The following is a 24154-nucleotide window of genomic DNA, read 5'->3' as shown; positions in this document are numbered from 1 at the left end:
ACTGTGAATCAAAACCTCCACAACTTTTAATTAGTGTTAAAATTTTCCACTGTATTAAAATCACATTTGTACACTCAAGAGTTGACACACAAAAGAGAGAGAGATGTTGCATTTAGAAAAGTACAAAAACAAACTACAAGGAGAAAACAGACGAGCTCTAAAACCACAAAACACAATCAGAGGATTCACACAAACTGAACCCTGAACATCCACAGTGTTGATCAACGACGAGACATCAGCTCCACTCACGCTCAGTGTCACAGAATATGAATCAAGAACTATGATGAAAGTTTGTTTGTCAAAGATAAAGTGTTGGAAAGTCCAGAACATCAATTAAATGACTCAAACCCTGCTAACAAAAATCTAAGAACGTTTTGATAACATTTAGTTATGATAATGTTATTTCTGAATGTTCAAAATCTAGTATTTTTTGAATTGTTATATGAACATTACATTTTATCATTTTGCAAACATAATCGGTGCTTTTGATTGCTTTCTAAAACAATAAAATTTTAAAAAACGTTTGACGACAGCGTTTAATGAAAAAAAAAAAAAAGTTCTGTGAACCCTGTATAAATAATGTTTATTATTAACGTTTTGAGAATATGATTACAGGCCTGCTAACTTTGAACAAACATTTGATTAGAATTATTGGAAGAACATTTGTTCTTAGAACTGCAGTCGCGCTAACACCGTGTACCGAACGCAACGCAGCTAAAATCTGTCCACACTGGACGCGACAAAGAGACCGGTTGAAAATCATTTGAAATTTTTGTCAATACGTCATAAATAGAAAGCAGCAGCAGTTTTCTGACTGGGATTTGTCACGACGCGCCGCATCCAGTGTAGACAGCATCACTGATTATAATAAATTCACATCCGGTGTAGACACGGTGTTAGAATAAACAGCGTTATCGTGTGCTGGTGTGGAGAATAATAAGAGTCCAGTTAAGGTTCTAAGTTTGAACCGGCTTCAAGACTCTTAAGCTCAAACTGTTGTGCTTCAATGCTGGAAAAACCTTCATTGTAAACAATTAACCCAGACTCTAGTAACATCGTCTGTGTGAACGAGCTGAAGCCGATAATGTGTAGTGCATGTCGTAGTGAGGATGTCAGTTATTGAGTGACAATTTAAAGGAGGAGAAAGTCTGCATGAATACAAATACACAAAACAGAAAATAACAGCTGTGAATGAGAACTGCCGACTATCCGCGCAGATGGCAAAATGAAACAAGAAGAAATGCAATTGTTTATAAGAGCACAACACAAATATAAAATAAAAGAGCTTCTGGACGAGAATGTTAAATGTCATGTTTTGATGCCGCTCTGTCTTTACAGGATGCGGTGTTAGTGTGAGCTAACACAATCACATGGTGATTCAGTTGCTGGATCATGCGAAAGTAAATGTTTCTGCTGATACTGTGTAGAAATGCTCTAGTCTATGGAAGCTTATTTCCATCAATGACTGATTGCACGTTTGCATCTCACAACAATTTATTTTCTCTAAATTCTGGTATTCAGATCTCGCGATTCTTATTTTTATTCACTATCCAGAATTATGAGTTTACATCCAGCAATTCTGACCCAAGAAACCGTGGTTTACAGTGATTTTATAATAGCTAAGGGGTGTTTGTTAGGCACGATGTGAAACAGTTACACTGTAAACCACGGCTCCAGGGGCATTATTGTATTAAGAAAATGGTTATTCCATACATGTAGTAAGGTTTCACAAAATAAAACAGCAAATAAAGTGTAATGATATTAATAAAAACAGTATCCTTCCACCAAACAATGTAGTACCTAGGGAAAAGTTGTGGTTGCAACAAAGTGGTTGCCAAGCAACACACAAACGTAAACAAAGGTGTGTGTTTGTAGAGTAATTTCCAACAGCTTCCACCGTGGCTCAGCCAATCAGAATCAAGCACCGGAACTATCCATTTTATAAATCTCAATATCTCACTTTTTTTTAAAGAATTGCAAAGTTTATATTTTGCAATTGTGAGAGTTTAAGAATTCATGTATTTTGCAATTGTGACAATTCTTTATTTTTCACAACTAGATATTTTATTTCATGGCAGACGTAAGCTTCCATGCTGCTGACAGACAGCCGTGACTCATTTATTCTACAAGAGACATTGTCCAAAGACAGACTACTATTTATTACTGATGTGACTAGAGTCTTCCTCATGTGAGTGGACATGATTTGAGCTTCATCTGATCGGCTGCAGGAGGCTGAGATTGCGTTTGCTGGACTCCGTTACCTTACTTCATCCAGAAAGAAGTCTTCATTTACTTTTAAAAATATATAAATATATATATTTCCTAGCAAGTCAGTTACAGAAATAGTAAATCTGGGCCTGATGAGATCTCACGCGAGACTGATTGAGGCTGCTGAAGAGCGATCGTCTGGAGGTGTTTACTGCACACCGCCGCTGCTGGTTTGAGTTTGTGTGCAGGGAGCGTTTCAGCTACTGTACGCTGCATGTCTCTGCGCTGTCCTGACTGCCCACTTCTTCATGGCTTTGGTCCTGAGGGTTTGTGTCCTGCTCATCTGGAGGAAATAAACTCTGTCTGAGGCCCATCAGCAGATCTCTGCCTTCACTGGCTGGAAGGTTCCCTAGATAGTACTGAGGCGCCAGCTCCACCAACCTACAACACACACACAACATCACTGCTAACTAAACTTCCTTCAACTAAAAACAACAACAACAAGGCTTTAAAGAGATAGTTCACCCAAAAAATTATATATACACAACTAATTTACTCCCCCTGAGATCAGTATAACAGTAGAACAGATATTTAGCTGAAACAATGGTCCTTGGTGATTCATAAAATGCAAGTCAATGGCTACCGGTAGTTTGAGTCAAAAAAGCATACCAAGTATCACAGAATTAATACTCGTGGCTTCTGATGATAATATTGAGGTCTTATGAAGCGGACTGATCAGTCCCTCCAGAAAACCGCAGATTTTTGTTGTGATTGTTGCGGGCAAAAATCCTTGATTTTGCGGCAGGTTTTCTTAAAAAATGCGATGGAATATGCGGGATATTTTTTGCAATTTTATGCGATGAAATTGCGGGAACTTGCAAAAACTGCGGTTTGATGAAAAAGAGAAAAAAAGGTGCCCCCCCCCCCAACACCCTATTCTCACTAGGCTACTGCCTTACTGTAAAGAGCCATTTCTTATGACTTCCTATGATAAGCAAGCATACTAAATCACATAATATTTAAGTTCTCGTTCTATTTTATTTCAGACCTTAATTAACACATGGCTCAAACTTACAAAACATTGAGTCAAACACATTCCTTAGCTTTACAAAAGGAATATTCAACAGCTTCTGTAAAAAAAAAACAAAAAAAAACTTTGTTTTACAGGAATTGCAAAGTGCAATATCTTACTGCAACGTAAATTATTTTACATACTACTAATATACTCACAACTGTAAGGTTTTGGTACTATTATGTAACAAAAAAGTGCAATCTTACAACTGTAGACCCCCACATATTTTGCTTCCTGAAATCTGCAAAAGTGCGGCAAAAGTGCAGCAAAAGTGCGGCGTATTTGAAAAAAATGCGACCCCCGCATAAATATGCAGCTTTTGGATGATTATGCATTAAATCAGGCGATCGCATAATCGCGTTTTTCTGGAGGGACTGACTGATAAATAATGTTGAGTTTCTTGCATAGACTGATCATTTTGCTTCATAAGACCTCAATATATCATCAGGAGCCACGGGTATTAATTGTGGTGCCTGATATGCTTTTTTTGACTCTTAAACTGATGGTAGCCATTCACTTGCACTTTTTACATCACCAAAGATCATGGTTTCAGCCAAAAATCCTCTTTACTGTCCTACTGATGATGGATGGCCTGAGGATGAGTAAACTACCAGCAACAAGACTGAAGTTTCAGTAGGGGTTTGACTGGAGATCGATACTCACATTTGTGGGTGAATCTCAGATATAATGCAGATGCAGTTGTCGTGAGAGATGGTGAAGTCGTGGTAAAGCACCCAGCTGGGCGGACTGGGCTGCGGTCGGCGGCAGTGGTACGATGAGAACGGGTGAAGATGAGCCACGTGCCGGTGCGTGAGCAGCAGATAGTTCCCTGAGCCATCAACATCATGTGCAACCTGATGATCAGACACACAGGAAACCAATGACTGCTCCGATTCAGTTAAAACACATCATGTCCAGTCATGACGGCAGAATAAACCCTACAGGCTCTATCAGGACCTCAACTTCAACCATTCAGAATGATGAATGATATTCATAGCAATGCAAATATAATATATTATGGGAATTTAAAAAGGAGGAGGAAGATAGTTTGAGTGTCATTGAAGTCAGTGTCTCTCCAGCACCAGTTAACAAGGTATGTGAGCCAATCAGAATGCAGCATTCTAGAGCTCTGTGGTTAAGTTTATAGTGTGTGTGTACCTTCAGGAAGAAGCCTGATATCAAAGCTCTCTTTATATTGGTGCTGTTGTCCTGACAACCGAAAGCAGGAGGAGAGACGGGCAACTCGATTCGCTGCATCACCTCCAGTAGCTCCGCCCTGATCACTACAGCCAATCGTAGAGCAGAGGCATTCAAGAAGTTTGTCCTGCACCAGACCTCGTCTTCATTATCTGAGGACACACACACACATCAGTATTTCTAATGATAGACATGAGATGCTTCAGTATGATGCGGTCACTCACGCTGCAGATACGCATTATAGACGTTGATGAGGGTCATGTGATCCCCGTCTGAATGCAGCAGGGGTCGTCTGTGCGTCGCTGCCGCCTCCACTTTATTAGCTGATGGCGTTGTGAAGCATGGTGGAGCTGCAAGTCAAACACACACACTAACTGAAGCTGTGTGTGTATGTAAATGACTGATAACAGACACTGATGCGTATGCAAGTGCCGTACCGGTCAGCATGGCAGCGATGGTCAGCAGCTCGTTCACGCAGTCAAACTCGCAGGATGCGATCAAAGCTTTGGCTAGCGGCGGCTCCAGAGGAAGCTCAGACATGATGATTCCCACCTCGGACAGATTCCCATCGTCATCGAGAGCCGCCAGATAATCCAGATCCTCCAGCGCCTGCATCAGAGCCTCCGGGGCTGCACACACACACACACACACACACGAGCTTCTTAAAATCACACGCTCTAATCCGACCGGCTGGTTTAGGGCAGTTTACAGAAATCATGGTACAATAGGATTTTTCTGCTCATGTCTGATGTAATAAAAGCCTCTGATGTGAGAACTTCGATCTGTCAGTTCATCTAAAGCCAGGCACACACCATAAAACTGAAGATGTTTGTGCGCACGCTACACAACTACAAGATCCTTAAAATAAAGCTAGTCAAATATTTTTCATTAACTGAGATAAGCTGTAATAAACTTAAAAATAAAAAACAATAAGAATGAAAATGTGAAATGTTGTCTTGGCAGTTAACTAAAATAAAATAAATTTAAGTAGTAAAATTACTAATGCTAAAATGAATTTAAAAAATAAACAAATGGATATATATATATATATATATATATATATATATATATATATATATATATATATATATATATATATATATATATATATATATATAAAAAATAAAAAGTACAAAAGAAAAAATGCCTAAAACCTAAAATGAAATTTAAAATGAAAATAAACTCAAAATATACAAATTATATATATATATAGACACACACTATAATAGTATATAGCACCACCCTCCAAATTAAGCTACAGCCCTGGAACAAACGCTCACACAGAAACAACTAACATAAAACTATTAAAAATTGTTTTTCATTAACTGCAATAAAAGGTGAAAAAAAATCAAATACAATACAAATATTGTGTGTCAACTTTAAAAACTTTAACAATGAATATTAGAAATTTTCTAATGCAATAAAATATCATTAAAAAGTACTAAAATTACTAAAACTAAAACTGAAATCTAAAAAAAAAAAAATCGCAATACACACACACACACACACACACAAAAGCTAATAAAAAGTGACAAGAGCACATTACAAAATTGCTAAAACTTAAACTGAAATACAAATCTAAAAATAAAAGCTAATTTAAAAAACGACAAGCTTCATTCTTGAAGTGTGCTTTCAGCTGAAGTGGCGTGTTTTTCAAGCTCGACAGGCTGAACTGACCTGGCCGGTCCAGGAACTTGCACTGGCCCATGTCTGCAATGTCCAGCCGCTTGAGGAGCAGCACCAGATGACTGAGGTTTGCTTCGGTCACCGCCGGACAGCGAGACGCTGGCATCTCATCCTCATACATCACCTGAGAGTACAGCCGAAAACACACGCCTGCGGTGGACAGAAAGCACACACTACCATCACAACATGACCGCATTCATGCTACCATCACAACATTTACAGACTGTCTTCAAAACACAGAGCAATGCAAAGATCATGGCTTTGATTCCCAGGGATTGCATGAACTGATCAGTCTTTTTTTTGTATTATTACGATTTTTGTTTAAGGTCCACAGGAGTGCCTTGAAACAAGCAGTGTTTTTCAATGTGCTGAGGTCATTTCAACTGCAACAGAAAGACAGGGCGATGATATCAAGCAGTCCTGCCCCATTTTTAAATATCGGTGTCATATCATTTCTATCACAGCTTGGGCCAGAGCCACTGAGCTCGGAAAAATTGAAAGAGTGATCATAGGACCTGTTTCCCCTTGTTTCTCAAAGGGTCTCCTTCGTCTACTTGTGATCCGAACAACCAAAACACATCTTAATATAAAGGGGTAAACAGGGCCAAAAATTATACTGAGGATGTGTAGTTTAAAAAGTGAATTTGATGTTATCTCTTCTACTCGTCAGGGCTGTTTGTAATGCCATGTCTGTCGAACAGGATCTCCTCCTAATCTCATATATCACTAGAAAGCATTCTGTGGAGAATACGTATAATGGTCTGTGCCACATGTAATCTGCTCTGGGGTGTAGAGTGTGTGTGCACGGTGATGGTTCACATTACAAAGTGAAACCAGACTTCAACCCAACAGAAAGTAGATTTACACTCTCTAAATTGTTCTCGATCCCCTATTTAGTGCACTAAGTGACACTGACCACACAGAAAACATACTAAATTATGAATGTGTGACCAATTTCAGGCACAGCTTCAGTGTCTATTTATAAAAATCAGTGCTGGGTGATATCATCAAATCGCTGATCTATATTGGCAGAAGTGAGAGACTTGTAAGAGTTGAGTGCTCTTAATGTTAATTTTGTCATTGATTTAGAGCACACTAGCTTTTAGATAACCACAAGTCCAAAATATTCATACTAAAAGTAAAAATAAAAAAAATTGATTTCCCGGGGACTTTAATATTTTAAATTCGATTTTATTTTTAGATTTTGTTTTCATGGTCATTTTAGTTCTCTAGATTTTCAATTAGCTTTATTCATTTTTATTTCAGTTTTAGATTTAAATATTTGTGTACATCGAGTTCTGATGTAACATTTTCTTTTTGATAGTTTTAGTAGACTATAATAACCCAGAACTGATCACATGTAAACACTGAATGCAATGCAAGCTAAAAGCATGAATGCAAAACAAATTTACGTTTATTTATTTAAGTAACACTTTATTTTTTAAGGTGTCCTTGTTATAATAACAATTAATTATGCATAATTACAATGCAAGTAACCCCAAATCAAACCCAAATCCTAACCCTAATCGTATAGTAAGTACATGTAGTTAATTCATCTTACTCCGTACTTTTATGTATAATTACATCTTAACAAGGACACCTTAAAATAAACTGTAACCCAACATTCATTTCGTTCATCTTTTCCATACAATAAAAGTGTACAGGACTTGTTAACGACAAAGTATCATAAAAGTAGTCCACCAGACTCCTCCCACTTTATGAAAGCTTCAGTTTCACTCATTGTGAGTGCATTCAGAATTTCAGCAGTCTGATTTAAGGTCCATTATCATCATGGATTATCCTCTTTACCTACCGGACAGCGTGCTGTTGACCCTGCGGGCGCGTGTGTCAGCCTGCTGTTTGCTGATGGGCTGCTGAAGCTGTGAATCCGCTCGGATCTGTGGGTTGTAGATCTGTGGAGGAACAGCAGGATGAACACTGAGCCTCACACAACAGAACGAACACGAACGCTGAGCTCAGACTCACGGTCTTCAGCTGGATGCCGCCGTCGATGACGTATCGGATGTTGTTGAGAGAGAATGAAGCCTCTCCTAAGACGTCGGTGAGGATGACCCTGCGTCTCTGGGCTGGAGACTCTGCAGTGTCCGGCAGCTCGTCCTGCTGCTTGTCCTCAGCACTCTCGGAGCTGTACAGCTGCTGCGATGATGTTCCGATGCCGGCGTGCAGATCGATCACGCGCAGAGACAGCAGATGAGCGCTGAGAGACACACACTCCTTCTCCAGCGCCGTGCGACACTCCTGAATCTCCTGACAGAACACACACCACACATCCTGATCAACACACAGCCAGGGCTTTCTGTTGATTCACTGAAATAAACATGTACAGTAATATCATTGTAATAATAAAATCTCCATATTCATCCGGAAGAAGGAGGCGGGAACCGGCGGACAATCAAACGACATTTTAATAATCCAAAATAAACACAAAACAGCGCACCAGCCCCTCACGGACGACTGGTGCGCTCAAATAAAAACCAAAACATAAAATAAGACCCAGGCCTGGTCCTCTCTCGTCGCTCCAGTTTTATATCCTTCCATCTCCTCTGTGGGACTCGAGACCGGCGGTGGGGCGCAGGTGTCACTGATTTCCCAATCACTCCACCGGCCTCGCTCATTCCCACATCTCTCGGCCCCGCCCCACTCGACACAATCATAAATATTTATTACTTAATTAGTCAAAATAAAAAACTAACTGAAGCCAAATAAAATATAAATAACCTTAAACTTACTTGTTTCAGCGAGTTAACAAGGCAACATTTCACATTTTCTTTTTAGATTAAGCTGAAGTACTAAAATAACTAAAAACTAAAACAATGGGAAAAAAAGAGAGAAATTACTAAAATGACCAATATCACACACACACACACACACACACACACACACACACACACACACAATTTTTATTATTTTTTTAACAAATACTAAATGGTAAATAAAACTACCATAAAAAGAAACTCACAGCAACAGAGCTGATTAATTACAGGATTTTCTATTTAAATAATATTAAAAGCTTCAGTCCGTAACTTTTGTGCGTTTAAAATGTACAAAATGTATATAATAAGCAAGTACACCTTAAACCCATTTTCAAACCGTGTTATTGGTTTGTCCTGAATCACTACGGTACACATATAAGTGTTTATATTCTGACCATTTTAGACAGGTTTGGGTGGGTACCGCTGCGGAGGAGCCCAGTACCTGCGTGATTCGTCACAGACATAAACAGAGAGAAGTAGCTCCGGCTACAATGTTCTTCCGCGAGACACACGCAGATCTGTTTATTAACTGCTAGAGAACCAAAAGTCACAGGCTGCAGCTTTAAGTAAATATGCACACTTTATCTCTCAAATATGAGAACCTGAAAGCAAACACTTGTCCACTGAAATTTTTCAAACTTGTAATGTAAAAGTACATTTTGCATTAGGATGTAAAATTCGGTTTTCAACAGTTCTCCAGATTAAACAAGTTGTTTAAAAGTGAACAGCACAGGGGTGTTTTACCTGAGATACCTCTCAGAGACACACAAGAAACTGTTTCTCCAGCAGAATGAAGTCCATTTGCTCAAAAGGACTGAATGAGGGTGTGACGCTGTTGACAAAAGGGGAGGCTGTGTGTGTGTGTGTGTGTGTGTTTACACTAAAGAGATCTGTGCAGGGAAACAACACACTAGTCAGCTACTTTCCACAAATAAAGATTTCCTTTGTATGTGTGTTTGTAGATTTGATATGTCAGTGTCAAGAAATTAATTATTGTACAGACAAAATGAACTAAAAGATGTACTGAACAGTCTGTAAAATATAGGTTACACTTTACTTTAGTTAATAATGCATTTAAGTACGGAGTAATATTAAGTAACTAAATGTACTTCCTATTTGGTTAGGGTTACTTGCATGTAATAACGCATAATTAATTGTTATATTAAAAGTAAGTGCATGTAACGTGTAGGGAACGACTAGTGATTTTTTTGAAGTCGACTTTTATGTGATGAAAGTCAAGTCGAAGTCGACTAGTCGCTGACGACATCATTAATAAACATAAAAATTAAAAAAAACCTTGTGCACAGCTATGGCATATGAAACAGCGCTGTGTACATGGCCACTGCTCCTATAACAGCTCATTTATCAGTTCTTTTGCCTTTGGGTTGTTTTATTTCTCACAGATTCCTGCTCGTTCTAAATCAGATACAGATAAAGTAGCACAGTAAAGATTACATCTATATGAATGCATTAGTGAGAGCGATTGTGTGTGTGTGAATTATTTCTACATGGCAGCGTCTCTCTACTAGTGAAGCTGTGGGATTTAGTTATTAAGAAATAAATTATAAAACTTTTCAGTTTCTAAGCTATATTACTGAGAAATCAGAGTACAGAGTTGACAGTTGACAGTACATATCCGCGTTGAATGATTCTGTGCGTGAGCGATGTGCGCGTGATGTACGAGCGAGCGGCAACCTCGCTCTCTCTCTCGTGAAGCCAAGAAGGAAGTGACAAAAACAGTAATTCATCAACTGGCCGCTTGAGGCTGGCTGCAAAAAAGAGTCAGTCCCATAGACTCCCCATGTTAAAATGCCCAACTTTACAGCAGAAAAAAACATGTTTACAGCCTGGTTCAAAAAATGATTTTGGTCTATATTGCTAATTTTGCCCTTCATGACAACTGTGAGGGGGGTGAATTTGTTTAAAACTCATCCGTTTAAATTATATTAAGCCTTAAAGTTCTGCATAATTAAGGGGCGTGGCCACTTGAGTGACAGGTGGATTGCTGCTGCTGACAATGCCGTCGCACTAGGTGGGCGTGGCTTCAGCAATCAGCTCCCGCCTTTTTGCCCTTTTTCGATTATCCGGGAGAGTCGCATGGTGATGCGCTGCCAAGATGGCGACGGCCCGCTCTGCACACTTTGAGCTTCAAAACCGCTATTGAGGAGTCTATGGGTGACGTCACGGACACTACGTCCATATTTTTTTACACTGCTGTCTGTATGTGTGTGTGTTACAGTGCAGCAGCGCATTAAATTAGAACACCAATTAACTTACTGTACAATAAGCTGTTTAGAATGTGCGTTCTCCCGTTCAATTTCAAGCATCCAGTAACATAATTACACATGCATGTGGAGCGCTTTCATAGTATGTATACATTTGTTATTTTAACTGTTTAGAAATGGAGCATAAATGTGGAAGTCCTTTAAAGATTTATCATGTTGCGCCCTCTATAGGACCGGCGACTAGTCGACGTCAAGCTTAAAGCGTCATGGCAGACCAATGAAGTCGACTAGTCGACTAATTGATTAGACGGTGCAACCCCTGTGCAACAAGGACACCTTTAAAAAAAAGTGTTACCCAAAATATATACTGTAAATATGAAACAAAACTCTGTTTATGTTCTTTGAAATATAGGTTGTGTTAACCCTACAAAACACTTCTCATTGCATTCACAACTTCTTAGTCCTTTTTGGATCTTGACTTCATAAATCTAGCTTTTCTCTTTTGTTGAATATCATCTTTAAGTTCCATGCAACATCTTTCAAAAATTATTTTGCATATCCTGAGGCCGAGTTAGTTCATTGTTGTGAAGTGTGTGAATAATCCCAATAAGAAGCAGGACTCTCCGCAGATAAAGGATCAGATCCTCTTACTGGCGTGACTCGAGTGTGAAATGAGACTCATACCTGCACACTAGGGAGGAACACCAGTATGTCTCCCTCCTCTCCCCTGCGGTGTAGGTCCAGGATCATGTGACAGGAAGCTGTGGCCAGGTCACGTCCTGCCGGCAGCTCCCGGTACAGTATTTCAGCGGTGTTGGTTTGCATAGGAACGCTGAGGTGAGGAACGCTCTCTCCCAGGAAGCTGGCGAAGGTCTGAGCGACTGCAGGCGCGGTGAGCACCACCACCCTGAGCTCAGCGCGCTGGCGGCACACATCACACAGCAGCCCCAGCAGCACATCCGTCGCAACTGTGCGCTCCTGGGCCTCATCAATGACCAGGACCCCGTACTGCCGCAGCAGAGGGTCTGACATCATTTCCTCCAGAAGGAGAGAGTCTGTGACAAACCTGCAGAGAGGAGAACGTTACTACAGCATTAAAAGTGTGCAGGAGCAGGGCCTGAGAGTAGTGAGTGTGGCCTCGTACCGCAGTATGGTGTCCGGCGTGCAGCCGTCCTCGTGTGGGACCCTGTAGCCCACCTCCAACCCCAGACTCAAGTCCATCTCATCAGCCACTCGGAGCGCCAGACTGCAGGCGGCCGCCGCGTACGGCTGACAACAGCACACCAGACCCTGAGAGAACTCATGAGACAGAGCGAACTCCACACACCACTGAGGAACCTACACACACACACATCAACAGAGCAGAGAGAGAGACATGTCAGAGATCAGAGCAGAGCAGAGCAGAATAGGACAAACTGGAATAGAATAGAATAGAATAGAATAGAATAGAATAGAATAGAATAGAATAGAATAGAGATGCAGATGAATTAAGACTGCATAAGCTCATAAGTTCAAGACACTGCAAGACAAATACAATGGAATGGAACAGAATAAAAAAAGAATAGATTAAAGAACAGATTGGAATTGAACAGAAGAGAATAAAAAACTGAACTGAATAAAATAGAACAGAAGAGAATGGACTGAAATAGAATAAAATGAATGAAATCAAATGGAAAAAAAATGGAATGAATAACAGAACATAACAGAATAAAACAATGGAAAAATTACAGAATAGAAATACAATTTTAAAGACACTACAAAAAGGAATAGATTACAACGTAAAAGAATAGAACAGAATAAATGTCAATATAGAATAGAACAGAATACAATGGAATTGAAACGGAATAATGGAATGGAACGGAACAGAAATAAAGGGAATGGGATGGGACAAGACAGAATGGAATGGAATAGCATAGAACAGAATTGAACTCAATTGATCTTTTGCAGGAATTGAGCCTGCAGCCTTCTGGATTCCAGTTCTGATCCTAAAGGAATGTTCTGGGTGTAATACACGGCAAGCTCTTCTGACAGCATCTATGACACACTGTCCATCACTACAGAAGACCACATCATGCTGACAGTAAGCAATGACAATGAACCCTGCAGGTCAACCATACTAGAGGCTTTACAAACAGAAACATGCAGCCTGTATTTGTGTTGAATAGCTTCCCAATTCTTTCCTACAAAAAGCTCAAATGTATTAGTTGAGCTGTAATTGCAATGAAAGCAATATTGTTGTGAATTATCATTACAATTTAAAAAAACTGTTTTCTATTGTAATACATTTTAAAGGTCCTATATTGTACACTTTCTATGGAGTTTTATTTTAGGTTTTGATGTCCTTAAGAATATATATACTTGCGGTATAATTAGCAAAAAGGAGGACTGCTTAGAACAGATCGATTTTAGCCTGTCTAATTAATATTCATGAGCCTCACTTCTGATTGGCCTGTGGTTTTCTGAGTGACGCACGGTCAGGTCAACCACAGATGACTAGAGTCAGTCGATGTCACAGCTCTAGCTGGAGGCAGCAAAACAAATGGGAAACTGGGGGCGGCCCACTCAAACCAGCGGAGATTCAGCTACGTAAGGAGCTTAAAATATCATCTTGTTGTGATGCTGGGTGCCAGAATCAACGTATTACAGCCTGAAAATAGAAATTTCATCACATATCTGCTGCAACTGGCAGATAAACAAACCGATGACAGCTATGGTTAAATGCGATAAATGAGTGGACTGGACAGACACGTTCATCAAAAATACTTGTGTTTGCAGCGCACACTTTTTGAAAAGGTTCAATAAAGCATTGACTTTTGTTGTTATGGACGAGTCTACAGATTTATTGCCATATGTTTCTTGCATCTCACGATGCTGTGTATGAAAAAATATCTGTGCATGTTTGTAAAACAACAAACTGACGATTTATATATAATCATTTGTAACTGTATATACACTTGTGATTTATTGTGGCTGGAACAATACTGTTAAATCTGTAAAAATAGTTGCCTGCTGAAATTGAAATGCATAAACATCTTAAAAATGACGTGCTAGATAGACAGGATGAGTTTGTCTTTACTATACACATCAGATGTGATCCACCTCAGTAACAATCCTGTCAGGTCGAGAGTGTAACGTTACAGGTTGGCTGATCTGGTTTCGTGGTTAAAGTTGACCTTTTTGACATGTTTCATGGCTGTTGTTGCTCAATGCTCCGCAATGGCACGAACGCAATGTTGTCTGGGGGTTTGACAAAAGGGAGCGTGGGACAGGGGGCGGTGCTCGGGGTAGTGACTGAAGGAGGTGACTGTGTAGTTCTGACAGTTCACAGCTACTGTAACAAGGCTGTGTGCATTTTACTGTGGACTGACTGTTTTTACATGTATATGGTAGTTGAATAGCCATTAGACCCCAGTTATTGTGAAAACAGCCAGAAAATTTAAACTCTGACAATATGGGACCTTTAAAATAAATGTATTTCTGTGATGCAAACTTAATTTTTAGCTGCCATTACTCGTGTCTTCAGTGTCACATGATCCTTCATATTTTATAATGTAGTAACTGAGCTATAACAGTAATAAAACTGTCACTGCGCTGCTGTGTTGTGCCTAACAACAACCTTTAGCCGGTACTACGGGCCTCAAATGCTTTATCGCTTAATTACGGCAATTTCTTTGCTCTTACAGACCGAGGGACGAGTTATTTTTCAGTGGTGTTCAACAGCATGACACAGACGCCATTCATAGAGCTGGTCTTTTTACTGACTAATTGTAGGTTCATTAATAGTTGGCCTGGATAGGTGTATCTTCATCAACAACGCAATTAGATAATAATGACTTCAGTAACGTAGCTTTGAAGTAAAATACTCTAACTATCATATTTAGAGGTCATTGCAAATGCGTTTTGAGTTTCACATTACAGTTTTGAGAAACTGGACATGCTGTGACACCCGGGAACTATCAACAGATCAGGAGCATGAAGCAGTGAGTGTATGTGATATACATAAAGACCTGCGTGCTTTTCCCCGTTCCTCCTTCTGCACTCAGGACGATCATGCTGTGCGACTCCATGTGCTCCAGCAGACTGAGCTTCAGACTCCACACGGGAAGCTGCTTCCGCTCCTCCAGAAGACTATAGTAGCGAGAGGAATATGGGAGCCCATCGTAGGGGTTCACTTCCAGATCGCCCAGATCCTCGTCTGCTCTCTCGCCATCCTCCTCCAGGTCTCCAGACATCAGAGACGATATGGAGAGATTGTCCAGGACTGAGAGCGTAGGTGAAGGTTTGGGGACGGCCGTGGAAGACATGCTGAATGCAGTCGGGCCACTAACAGAGCCCTGAGGAACGCCGCAAAGGAAAACTACCTGCACAGAAGAAATCAACAAGAGTTTCATTTGATATCATGCATGTAGTCAAATATTTCAGATTTGGGGAATAATAATATTGATCATACATGCCAATTAATATAAAACAGTTCATTCATTACAATAATAATAATAATAATAATAATAATAATGCTAATGATGCTAGCTATTCATTAATGACATAAAGTTGGGTAAAACAGTAATGTTTTGTTCTAAGCAACTAATTTGTTCAATTCAAAGGGTTTTTTCCTTGCAAGTCTGAGTTTATATCTCACAATTCTATTTTTTTCTTCCTTCATATTTCTGAGCTTTCCACCACAACTGAGCCTTTTCTCACAATTCTGAGCTTCTGTCTCACAAAAACAAAAAATACGTTTTTTTTTCTTCTTGCAATTCTGTTTTTTTCCTGACAATTTTGAGCTTGTCTCACAATTCAGACTTTTTTCCTCCCCCTTTTTTTTTTAATTGAGAGATAAAGGTCACAATTGCCTGTTTATGTTCTATGTTCTGATGGAAACAAGTTTCCACACCATTTCTGAAGACTAAGGAACAGCTGAACTACTCTTTCTTGCAAATGAAGCCAATGAAGAACAGCCGCTGAAGCTCTCAGGAATTCTACACGTCAGGAATCCAGCACATGCTTTCAGCAAATGCACTGCAACTTACAGCCTTCACTGCATTACGTGTAAAACACTACAATGCACAACACTATCCTGTTTCCCCTCAATGTTGCGTAAATGTGTCACCATCACACTCTTCAGACTATTATAACCGCCACTTGCTCAACATGCGAGCGTCTCCTGAGTTGTGTTAGTCAGACGGTGTCTGATAAGACATGCAGTAGAATGATAATGTAAATTAAATTATGATAAAATGCTACAACGTAAGATAGAAGAGAACACAGGCAACGAAAGAGACTCGTCAGCATTACCTGTGATGTTTAAACACTGATGCATTTGGTTACTCTGAAAAGTGTTTGGGAGGGACTGATCAGGTGACACGCCACAAACAAAACACAGGCAGCACTGGCTAAAGTGAAGGAGAGAGAGATTCACGAGGTTCCTGAACAGTTTTTATTCATATTTAGAATTAAATTATAATTGTTTTTAGTTTTAGCTGAAGTTTTGGCATTTTTGTTGGGTGTTTTTGACATTTTTATTAGCCTTTTTCCATGTCTATATATATATATATATATATATATATATATATATATATATATATATATATATATATATATATTCTAGTAGGCCTACGCCAAGTTATTACAGCAAAGAAAAAATTTATTTTAAAAATAAAGTTTAAAAATAATAAAAAGTTTTAATATATAAGTGTAGTCTTTTATATGTATTTTATTTCTCTTAAAGCTTATTTTCAAGTAGCAAAAATTTTTTTAATTGTAAACCCTGAAATGCTACACATGGCTGTGCCCTTGTGCCAAAACACGGCCGATATTTCTTCATAAAATCCTGAATATTTTGTAAATAAATGCATGTGTGTAAGGCTGGCTTGTGTTTGAGAATATGAATGCAGGGTGCCAGTGATATTGAGGTCAGATTAAAGCTTAACAACAACAAAAGAACACAAACAACAGGGAAAAATCCATCACTAAAACTAAAAATATCAGTACTGTATAATATTAACACAAACATCAACACACCCTGAATACGATTTTATTTGTACTGAATATGAAAGCAGACGGAATGTATGTTTTTGATTCGTAAACAATCATGGTAATCACTGTGATATAACACTAGGAGTGGTCTATATACCATGTTGTAACAGTGTTCTTATATTTAATGAAATGTACTGTAATTGTGTAATGTTTTATATGCAATGTTTTTAAACGCGTTTCCTTTAAATCTGCATAATGACCGAGTATCAGCTGACTGTCAATAGATCAGACGACAACACGACGAGTAAACACGAGAATAGAGACGAAAACAGCGGAAACCCACCGAGAACGAGAAGAAAACGACATTTACCTGAAACACATTATCACCTCAGATCCGTCAAACCAACCCGATGAGAAACCAAAGGCTGGAAATGAGAGCAATAACGTGGAGAGTCACCCACCGCGTTAACGTACATCCATCAAGACTCACGATGACACGATATATACTAATAACGTCCTTCAGAGAATAATGAGCTTAAAAGCGAACTGCTTTAAAAAACCGTTTTAGTGCAATATTTTGAGCTCATTCATGACTGTTGACGGTATTTCATCGCCAGAGAGCGAAACTCCGCCGCCATGATGAAGCTCGCCGCGACTCACCTCACGGGCCGCAGCTTAATATCCCGCTCCCGCCTACATAGACAGCACGGCATTACTGCACGCGCCTTTGACGCTTCACTCCATTGTGTGTACTAGACAGGGAACGTAAGAGGCGTCGAGACACAGCCTCGCGCTCACCGGGCAGGTGGAGCTGAAACCTGAACCAGATGATAAAGAAGAGAAGGGTGGAGACCGACAAGTGACAAATTAATGAATGTGCATTCGTAAATAAATCAGTAAAAACACAATATAGCTTTAGGTCAATATATGATTTATACCGTAAGAGTAATATAGAAACATAAAAACAAATCTAACTTTAGTGAGTTATGTCATTTCTGCACCACTAGCGTCACCAAACTGATCAAAAATACTGATTACTTCCACTGATCTCTATGCTACTTCAAACAGAATGGACAGAATTTGGGTTTAAGGGATATATATCCTCAGTTTTCTTGTTTTGTTTAAATATTTTATTCATAAACAAATAAAAAAAATTATATATACATACTGTATATAGCCTAATTTCTTATTACAGCCTATTCATTAATTAGTTTATTTTCTATTATCACATTTTTCGTATATGTACACTGTAAACCCTAATAAGTTCAAAGAACTGAAAAAAATTTTTTTGTAACACATTACACAAAAACGTTTAGGTGATGGTTTTAAATGTTTTAAGTTTACATAAGATAAGAAAATCACATTTCCAGTTCCCTTAAATTATCTAAATGTTTGTTAACTTATAAATATTGATATTTCTCAACTTATAATTAGTAAATCACTGAAAATTTTCTCTTATTTTTCAACTATGTCGGAAATACACTCAAATGTATTCTTTTGTTGTCCATCTTAAACCTAACCACAGGCTCTACTCTTCACCACAACGGTAACACTACAAAACCAATAACATAAACCTTTGTAAATTATAATATAACACAACATTTAAGTACTAACCTTACTTATGTCCCTCTAAGTTAATCTTGCGTAAAATCACACAAAATAACACTTAATTTTTTACATCTATTTTCCTTGTTTTCTGATGCATAGCATGCTGGGAACTAGAAAAGGCAATCATTGTAAGTTCACCTAACTACAACAAAATTTGGAGTTTTTTGAAGTCCAATTAACTTTCATTATTATTTGAATGCAATTAACTAATTTCATTTGATTCATTTCACTGTTCGGTTGAAGTATATACTGCTGATAGCTACTGTAAATACACCATGTGTCTAATATCAGGGGTCACCAAACTCAGTCCTGGAGGGCCGGTGTCCTACAGAGTTAGCTCCAACCCTAATAAAACACACCTGAACCAGATAATCAAGGTCTTAGGTAGGCCTACTGTATATTTGAAACTTCCAGGCAGATTGTTGACGTTGTCCTTTTCATGTAGATCTAGAGTGATCAGTCTCATCTACAGCAGATTGCAGCTGATTGCATAAGTGCAAAAGGGGAAAAAAAAAATGTCCATGAGAAAAAGTGAAATTTTTGAAATGTAATAGTTTCGCTGTGCTTTCGAATATTTAACATTATCACTACAACGCATTATCACTACAACGCATTATTGAATTTAGACAGTATTAAGTACTTTTTTTGGTATTAGAACTGATTGTACTACTTAAATAAATATGTGTTTGTGAACAGTTAAGCTTGTTACTGTGTCCACAAGAAAGACAAATCCTGTTGGAGATCAATCTCATTAGCATTAGCAAAAAATGCCTGGTGTAATAATATGAAACATTTTATCACACCAGAAAGTTCCCATTGTGTCCAAACTATGTTCAGCTGCAATATTTCCTAGGTTCAGATGAACCAGTAACTATGCAACTGATTTAGTGTGTGACTTCCCATCAGCGGCTGCCTATGTTGACCCAGGGTAATAATTATATAATTAGATTAAATCAATGGGATATGTGACCTAGTAAAGGCTAATCAGAGTTGAATGAATAAAAAGCAGAAAGGACGTGTTAAATGTGACAATTCTGTTATTAGCATGTGACTCTACAGACTAATCACTTAAGCACTAATTTATTCCTTTGAGACAAGCATCTCATTACTCTGCCACGAGTTACATCTGAACACATCAGAACATGTCATGAATATAAGACCATGGCAGATGATTTATTGTCAGTTCTCTCCTCATTTAATATATACTGTCATTTCTCCTCTTCTAACATATACATTGCAGAACACATGGTTGTCACGGGCTTAACATGCAGGGATGAATGTGTCACAGAAGTCTTCCTGAACTCAACATTCATCAGTCATTTTGATAACATGGTTGTTCAGATGCCTGGTGACATAGTCAAGGGGTTTTTACATGAACAGCAGAGGGCAGAACACAGAGCCATGGGGAACACCTGTATCCGATCTGAGACATTACAAGCTTTGATGGTGGATTCTAACAAATATCATCAGTTAAAAGATCCAAAGCATGTGTGTCTTGAAAAGGAGTGGTTTCATTCAACTTAAAAGCACAGCAAGAGTAATTGTTTAGGGGTAAATCTAATCACCATATTTTAACATTACGCTCAATATAACTGAAACTCAGCAATGGCCAACATTTTTGCTCACTTTTAATGTTTTCACATTAAGAAGTGTGGTTTATGCTGTTCTATTACCACCAATGCATGAAGTCAAAGAACTTCACTCTTTAAAAAAGGTTCTTTATTGGAATTAATGGTTCCATGAACAACCTTTAACATCCATGGAACCTTTCCACAAAAGGTTATTTAGTGAAAAAGCGTTCTTTAGATTACTAAAATGTTGCTCACAATAAGAAAATTTTTTATTTTATTTTTAAGAACTTCACTGAAAGGTTGTTTGGGAACTCAAAGTGCTTATTTTATGGCATTGCTGTGAAAACCTCAGTTTCAGAAACTTTATTTTTTAAGAGTGAAATCTCTGAAAGCTCTACAGAACAGTCATGTGTTAATTAATGACTGCCATTCACCTGTCTGCTGATATTATGCCAGATCACGGGCCGTTAATGACGCACATCCCTGTTACTGGACAATATAATGACCAGTTCACTGACCTAATCAGGTCACATCATTATCATTTAGATGGTTAAGACTCCTTGATTGTAGCTAACAGGTAATAATGTGATAATATCACGCAGCAAAGCGATATAAAAGTGTCTCCTTGCAGTGTTAAAATGAACATTGCTGCTTAAAAGCTAAATCGCTTTACTAGCTCTGAATTTCAGCCTTGGTAAAGTAAGTACTGCATCTTTACTTAAAGTATTGTTATATTTAGAGTTTGTTGTATTATAATTGTGTCTTTGGCACAGAGTATGTCTGGAGGTTTACTCTCAGTGGTCTGTCTGCTGTGTCTGCTGTCCATTTGCTCAGCCTGTTACATCTCTAACTGCCCCATCGGTGGCAAACGATCCGTACAGGATTGGCCATCTCGACAGGTGCATTCATTCATTCAGTATTGATAACTTCTTGACTTGAAATTGAACATTGAGCTTTAATTTCCTTATTCTCTGCAGTGTTTGTCATGTGGTCCCGGTGATCATGGTCAGTGTTTTGGTCCCAGTATCTGCTGTGGTGAAGGTATCGGCTGCTTGGTTGGCTCTCCAGAAACGCTCCGCTGTCTGGAGGAAGATTTTCTTCCTTCTCCATGTGAAGTGTCTGGAAAAGCATGCGGTTATGAAGGACGCTGCGCTGCTCCTGGGGTCTGCTGTGACTCAGGTTAGTTTTACCCATTTACACTACAGACAGACGTGTAAAATACCTGATTACTCTACTAAAGTATTATTTTGGGGGATTTGTATTTTATTCAAGTGAAATTTAAACAGAGTTTTTGTCTTGATTACAATTTTTTTAAAACTTGAAAAGTATTGATTACATTTTTACAGATTGTTTTCTTCCATCTCAAGCACATCAGTTATGAAAATGGAAGCTGAAATATGAATGCATGATGTGCAAGGACCAATAATGTTTGTTTCTGAGCATCAAGTATATTATTTTTATAAAGGACATTTCTGTGATATTAAAATCTAAAGAAGAATATTGAGAAAGCTAAGGTGCTTTTCCTTCCCAAAACCTGTCTTTGTCTGACATAATATTTGGTGCAATTTAAACATTGAGATTATTCAAAATGATTAAACAAAAATCTCTTCTCTTATTTTTATTTTGATATGTCACTTCTTAGTTTTTAATACTTAAGTACAATTTTAATTTGTACTTCTGTTTTACTGTCACTAAAATAGTTTTGGGTTTCATACTTGTAACTTTAACTGAGCAAACGTTTCACTCAAGTGTTTCACTTAAGTATAACTTTTGAGATGAAATGTAGATTTGAAATTATGGCTAATCAAATTATTATCATGCAAATAAATCACAAAATTATTGATTGTGATGAGATGCTAATTTGCATTAGAGGTGATAAAAAAGAAAACCTTTATGAAAACTGTGGTGGGCGTAAATGTAAGTTTGAACGAAAAAAAAAAACAAGAGATTTCACAAGTTGTAATAATCACTCAGTGGAGTTTATGATTTGATTTATGTGTTAAGACAAAAAAAAAAAACATGATGAGAGAGAGAGAAAATAAATGGGATGTTAACTTATGGAGCCCAACTGTTGTACTCTGCTTGTCCTGATGTCTATTCAGCTTAATATAATTGATTATCTTGTATGTAAATCAGAGGGCTGCAGTATGGATCAGTCGTGTGCGGATGGAGAAGCTGACGGTCCAGCCACCACTCAACCTGCCAGTAGCCAAGATCTTCTGCTGAAGCTGCTGCACCTGTCAAGCCACGCCCATCCCGTCAGACTCCACCAATGACATGCTCACAGAAGAGTGACGTCATCTCAGGAGCAGCCGCCCACCAACCACAACGACTCATCACAGAATTTTTGTAAACCAACTTTGAATAGCCGCTCGGTATTTGTATGGCTAATAGATAGAAGTGGATATTACTAGTGCTGTATTGATGATAGTTTGACTGTACGTTTGTGCAGCTATTAAACTCAGAAAGAATTCCTCTGTTTAAGTGCATTTCATCACGCTGCACTAGACACAGGAAAAAGAGGGCTTACAGGTATACAGATTGTCACACATTGAAAAAAAAAAAAAAACGCTCCAGCATTTTGTCCAATGAATTTTCACGCACCATCACCACCAAATTCAAGTGTTGGTAGAAACAAGTAAATGTATGGCACTTCTCTATTCAGTTTATCCTGTAAAATGTTTTGCAGACCTTCCCCTTTAACATCCCGCTGGTTATCTCTGTTAAGACAAGATTAGTTAATGACAACACATCCAAGAGTCAGAGATAAAATGCTTTTGGACGCTTTGTATCACTCATGTCTACTGCCCGGGGCTGCTTTCTTAATCCCGCTCCAGCAACGTGTGTTTCCCACCGCTGAGATTTTTGTGTCAAAATTCCATTTCAATCGAATTATTCTTCTGAAATAGTTTGCATTCTAAGATTTTAAGTTTTGTGAAGGATGTCCACTGGTCGGAAGCCTTTGAGCTGTGTTTAAGATCAATATGCATAACAGTGACTGTAAAATATTTTATGGGAATTACATAAATGAGTTTTGATATCTGGAATATGGCCATTGGGCCTGTCACACAGAAACGGCAAACTTGGCTGTATGATGCAGAGCAGACTCTTCAGTTTAGAATTGTAGCGTGCACTACTTGATTTTTATTAAAAAGCAAAACGAAAGTATTTAGTCTTGACCACCCAGCCGCCCGCAGGAGTAAAACCACCTGTTCGGGAACCCAATCTCAATGCAGCCCTCTAGTCACGAGCGTGGTTTGAATGATCCCTATAGAGCGCAATGCATGCTTTTGTTTTCCATTTCCAATGTTCGGTTTTGCTTTATCCGAAAATTACACTTTCGTTCAACTGGTTTTTGAAACTTGAAAGCAGCATTAGAACGTGCCTTTTTTTTGAGTCATCAAAAACATGCAAGAAAAACAGATTAAGAACTAAAAATTAATAGTTAAAGAACTACATCTATTTGCAGATATTTATAAACACACGTCAGAGCCACATCTTTTGGTCCCAGTGGAGGGTAAGGCCATGACATGAATTCAAAAATTAAATTGAGGGGGCACGAATCAGATCTGGGAGTGCAATGCCTCTCGTGGCACCTGGCATGATTACACACACCACCATGCCATCATCTGCTGCCCAAATTTTGTAGTCTCATGCACATTTTTCACATCCATAATCATTAACTGTGCATGTGTCTGGAACTGCACATTGGAGAACGGCAACACTCACAGTTGGGCTGTTGACAACTATTTAAAGATGGTGAAAAAACAACAACAACATGAAAACAACACAAGACAAATGTGGAAACGAACCGGATGTGCTAGGAGGCACCTGCAAATC

The 24154-nt window shown here is 38.6% G+C and overlaps 2 protein-coding genes across 2 annotated transcripts; one reads left to right on the top strand and one right to left on the bottom strand.

The window, feature by feature from the left end:
- Positions 1-6: 6 nt before the first annotated feature.
- On the bottom strand, positions 7-17789 carry dqx1 (DEAQ box RNA-dependent ATPase 1). The gene is made up of 12 exons (XM_026255441.1): positions 17506-17789; positions 15170-15523; positions 12307-12500; positions 11847-12228; positions 8150-8431; positions 7977-8076; positions 6155-6313; positions 4915-5106; positions 4702-4827; positions 4439-4629; positions 3944-4134; positions 7-2649 (listed from the first exon to the last, which is right to left on the bottom strand). Exons 2-12 carry the CDS (start codon positions 15464-15466, stop codon positions 2469-2471), a joined length of 2295 nt encoding a protein of 764 aa, XP_026111226.1. The 5' UTR covers positions 15467-15523; positions 17506-17789; the 3' UTR covers positions 7-2468.
- A 3158-nt stretch (positions 17790-20947) lies between these two features.
- Positions 20948-22788, top strand: oxt (oxytocin). The gene is made up of 4 exons (XM_026255435.1): positions 20948-21013; positions 21088-21213; positions 21292-21493; positions 22451-22788. The coding sequence occupies exons 2-4, from the start codon at positions 21091-21093 to the stop codon at positions 22588-22590; spliced, it is 465 nt and encodes a 154-aa protein (XP_026111220.1). The 5' UTR covers positions 20948-21013; positions 21088-21090; the 3' UTR covers positions 22591-22788.
- Positions 22789-24154: the final 1366 nt, after the last annotated feature.

The sequence above is a fragment of the Carassius auratus genome, chromosome 5 (assembly GCF_003368295.1).
Source record: "Carassius auratus strain Wakin chromosome 5, ASM336829v1, whole genome shotgun sequence".
NCBI lineage: Eukaryota > Metazoa > Chordata > Actinopteri > Cypriniformes > Cyprinidae > Carassius > Carassius auratus.
This window is presented reverse-complemented; position numbering and strand designations above follow the sequence as displayed.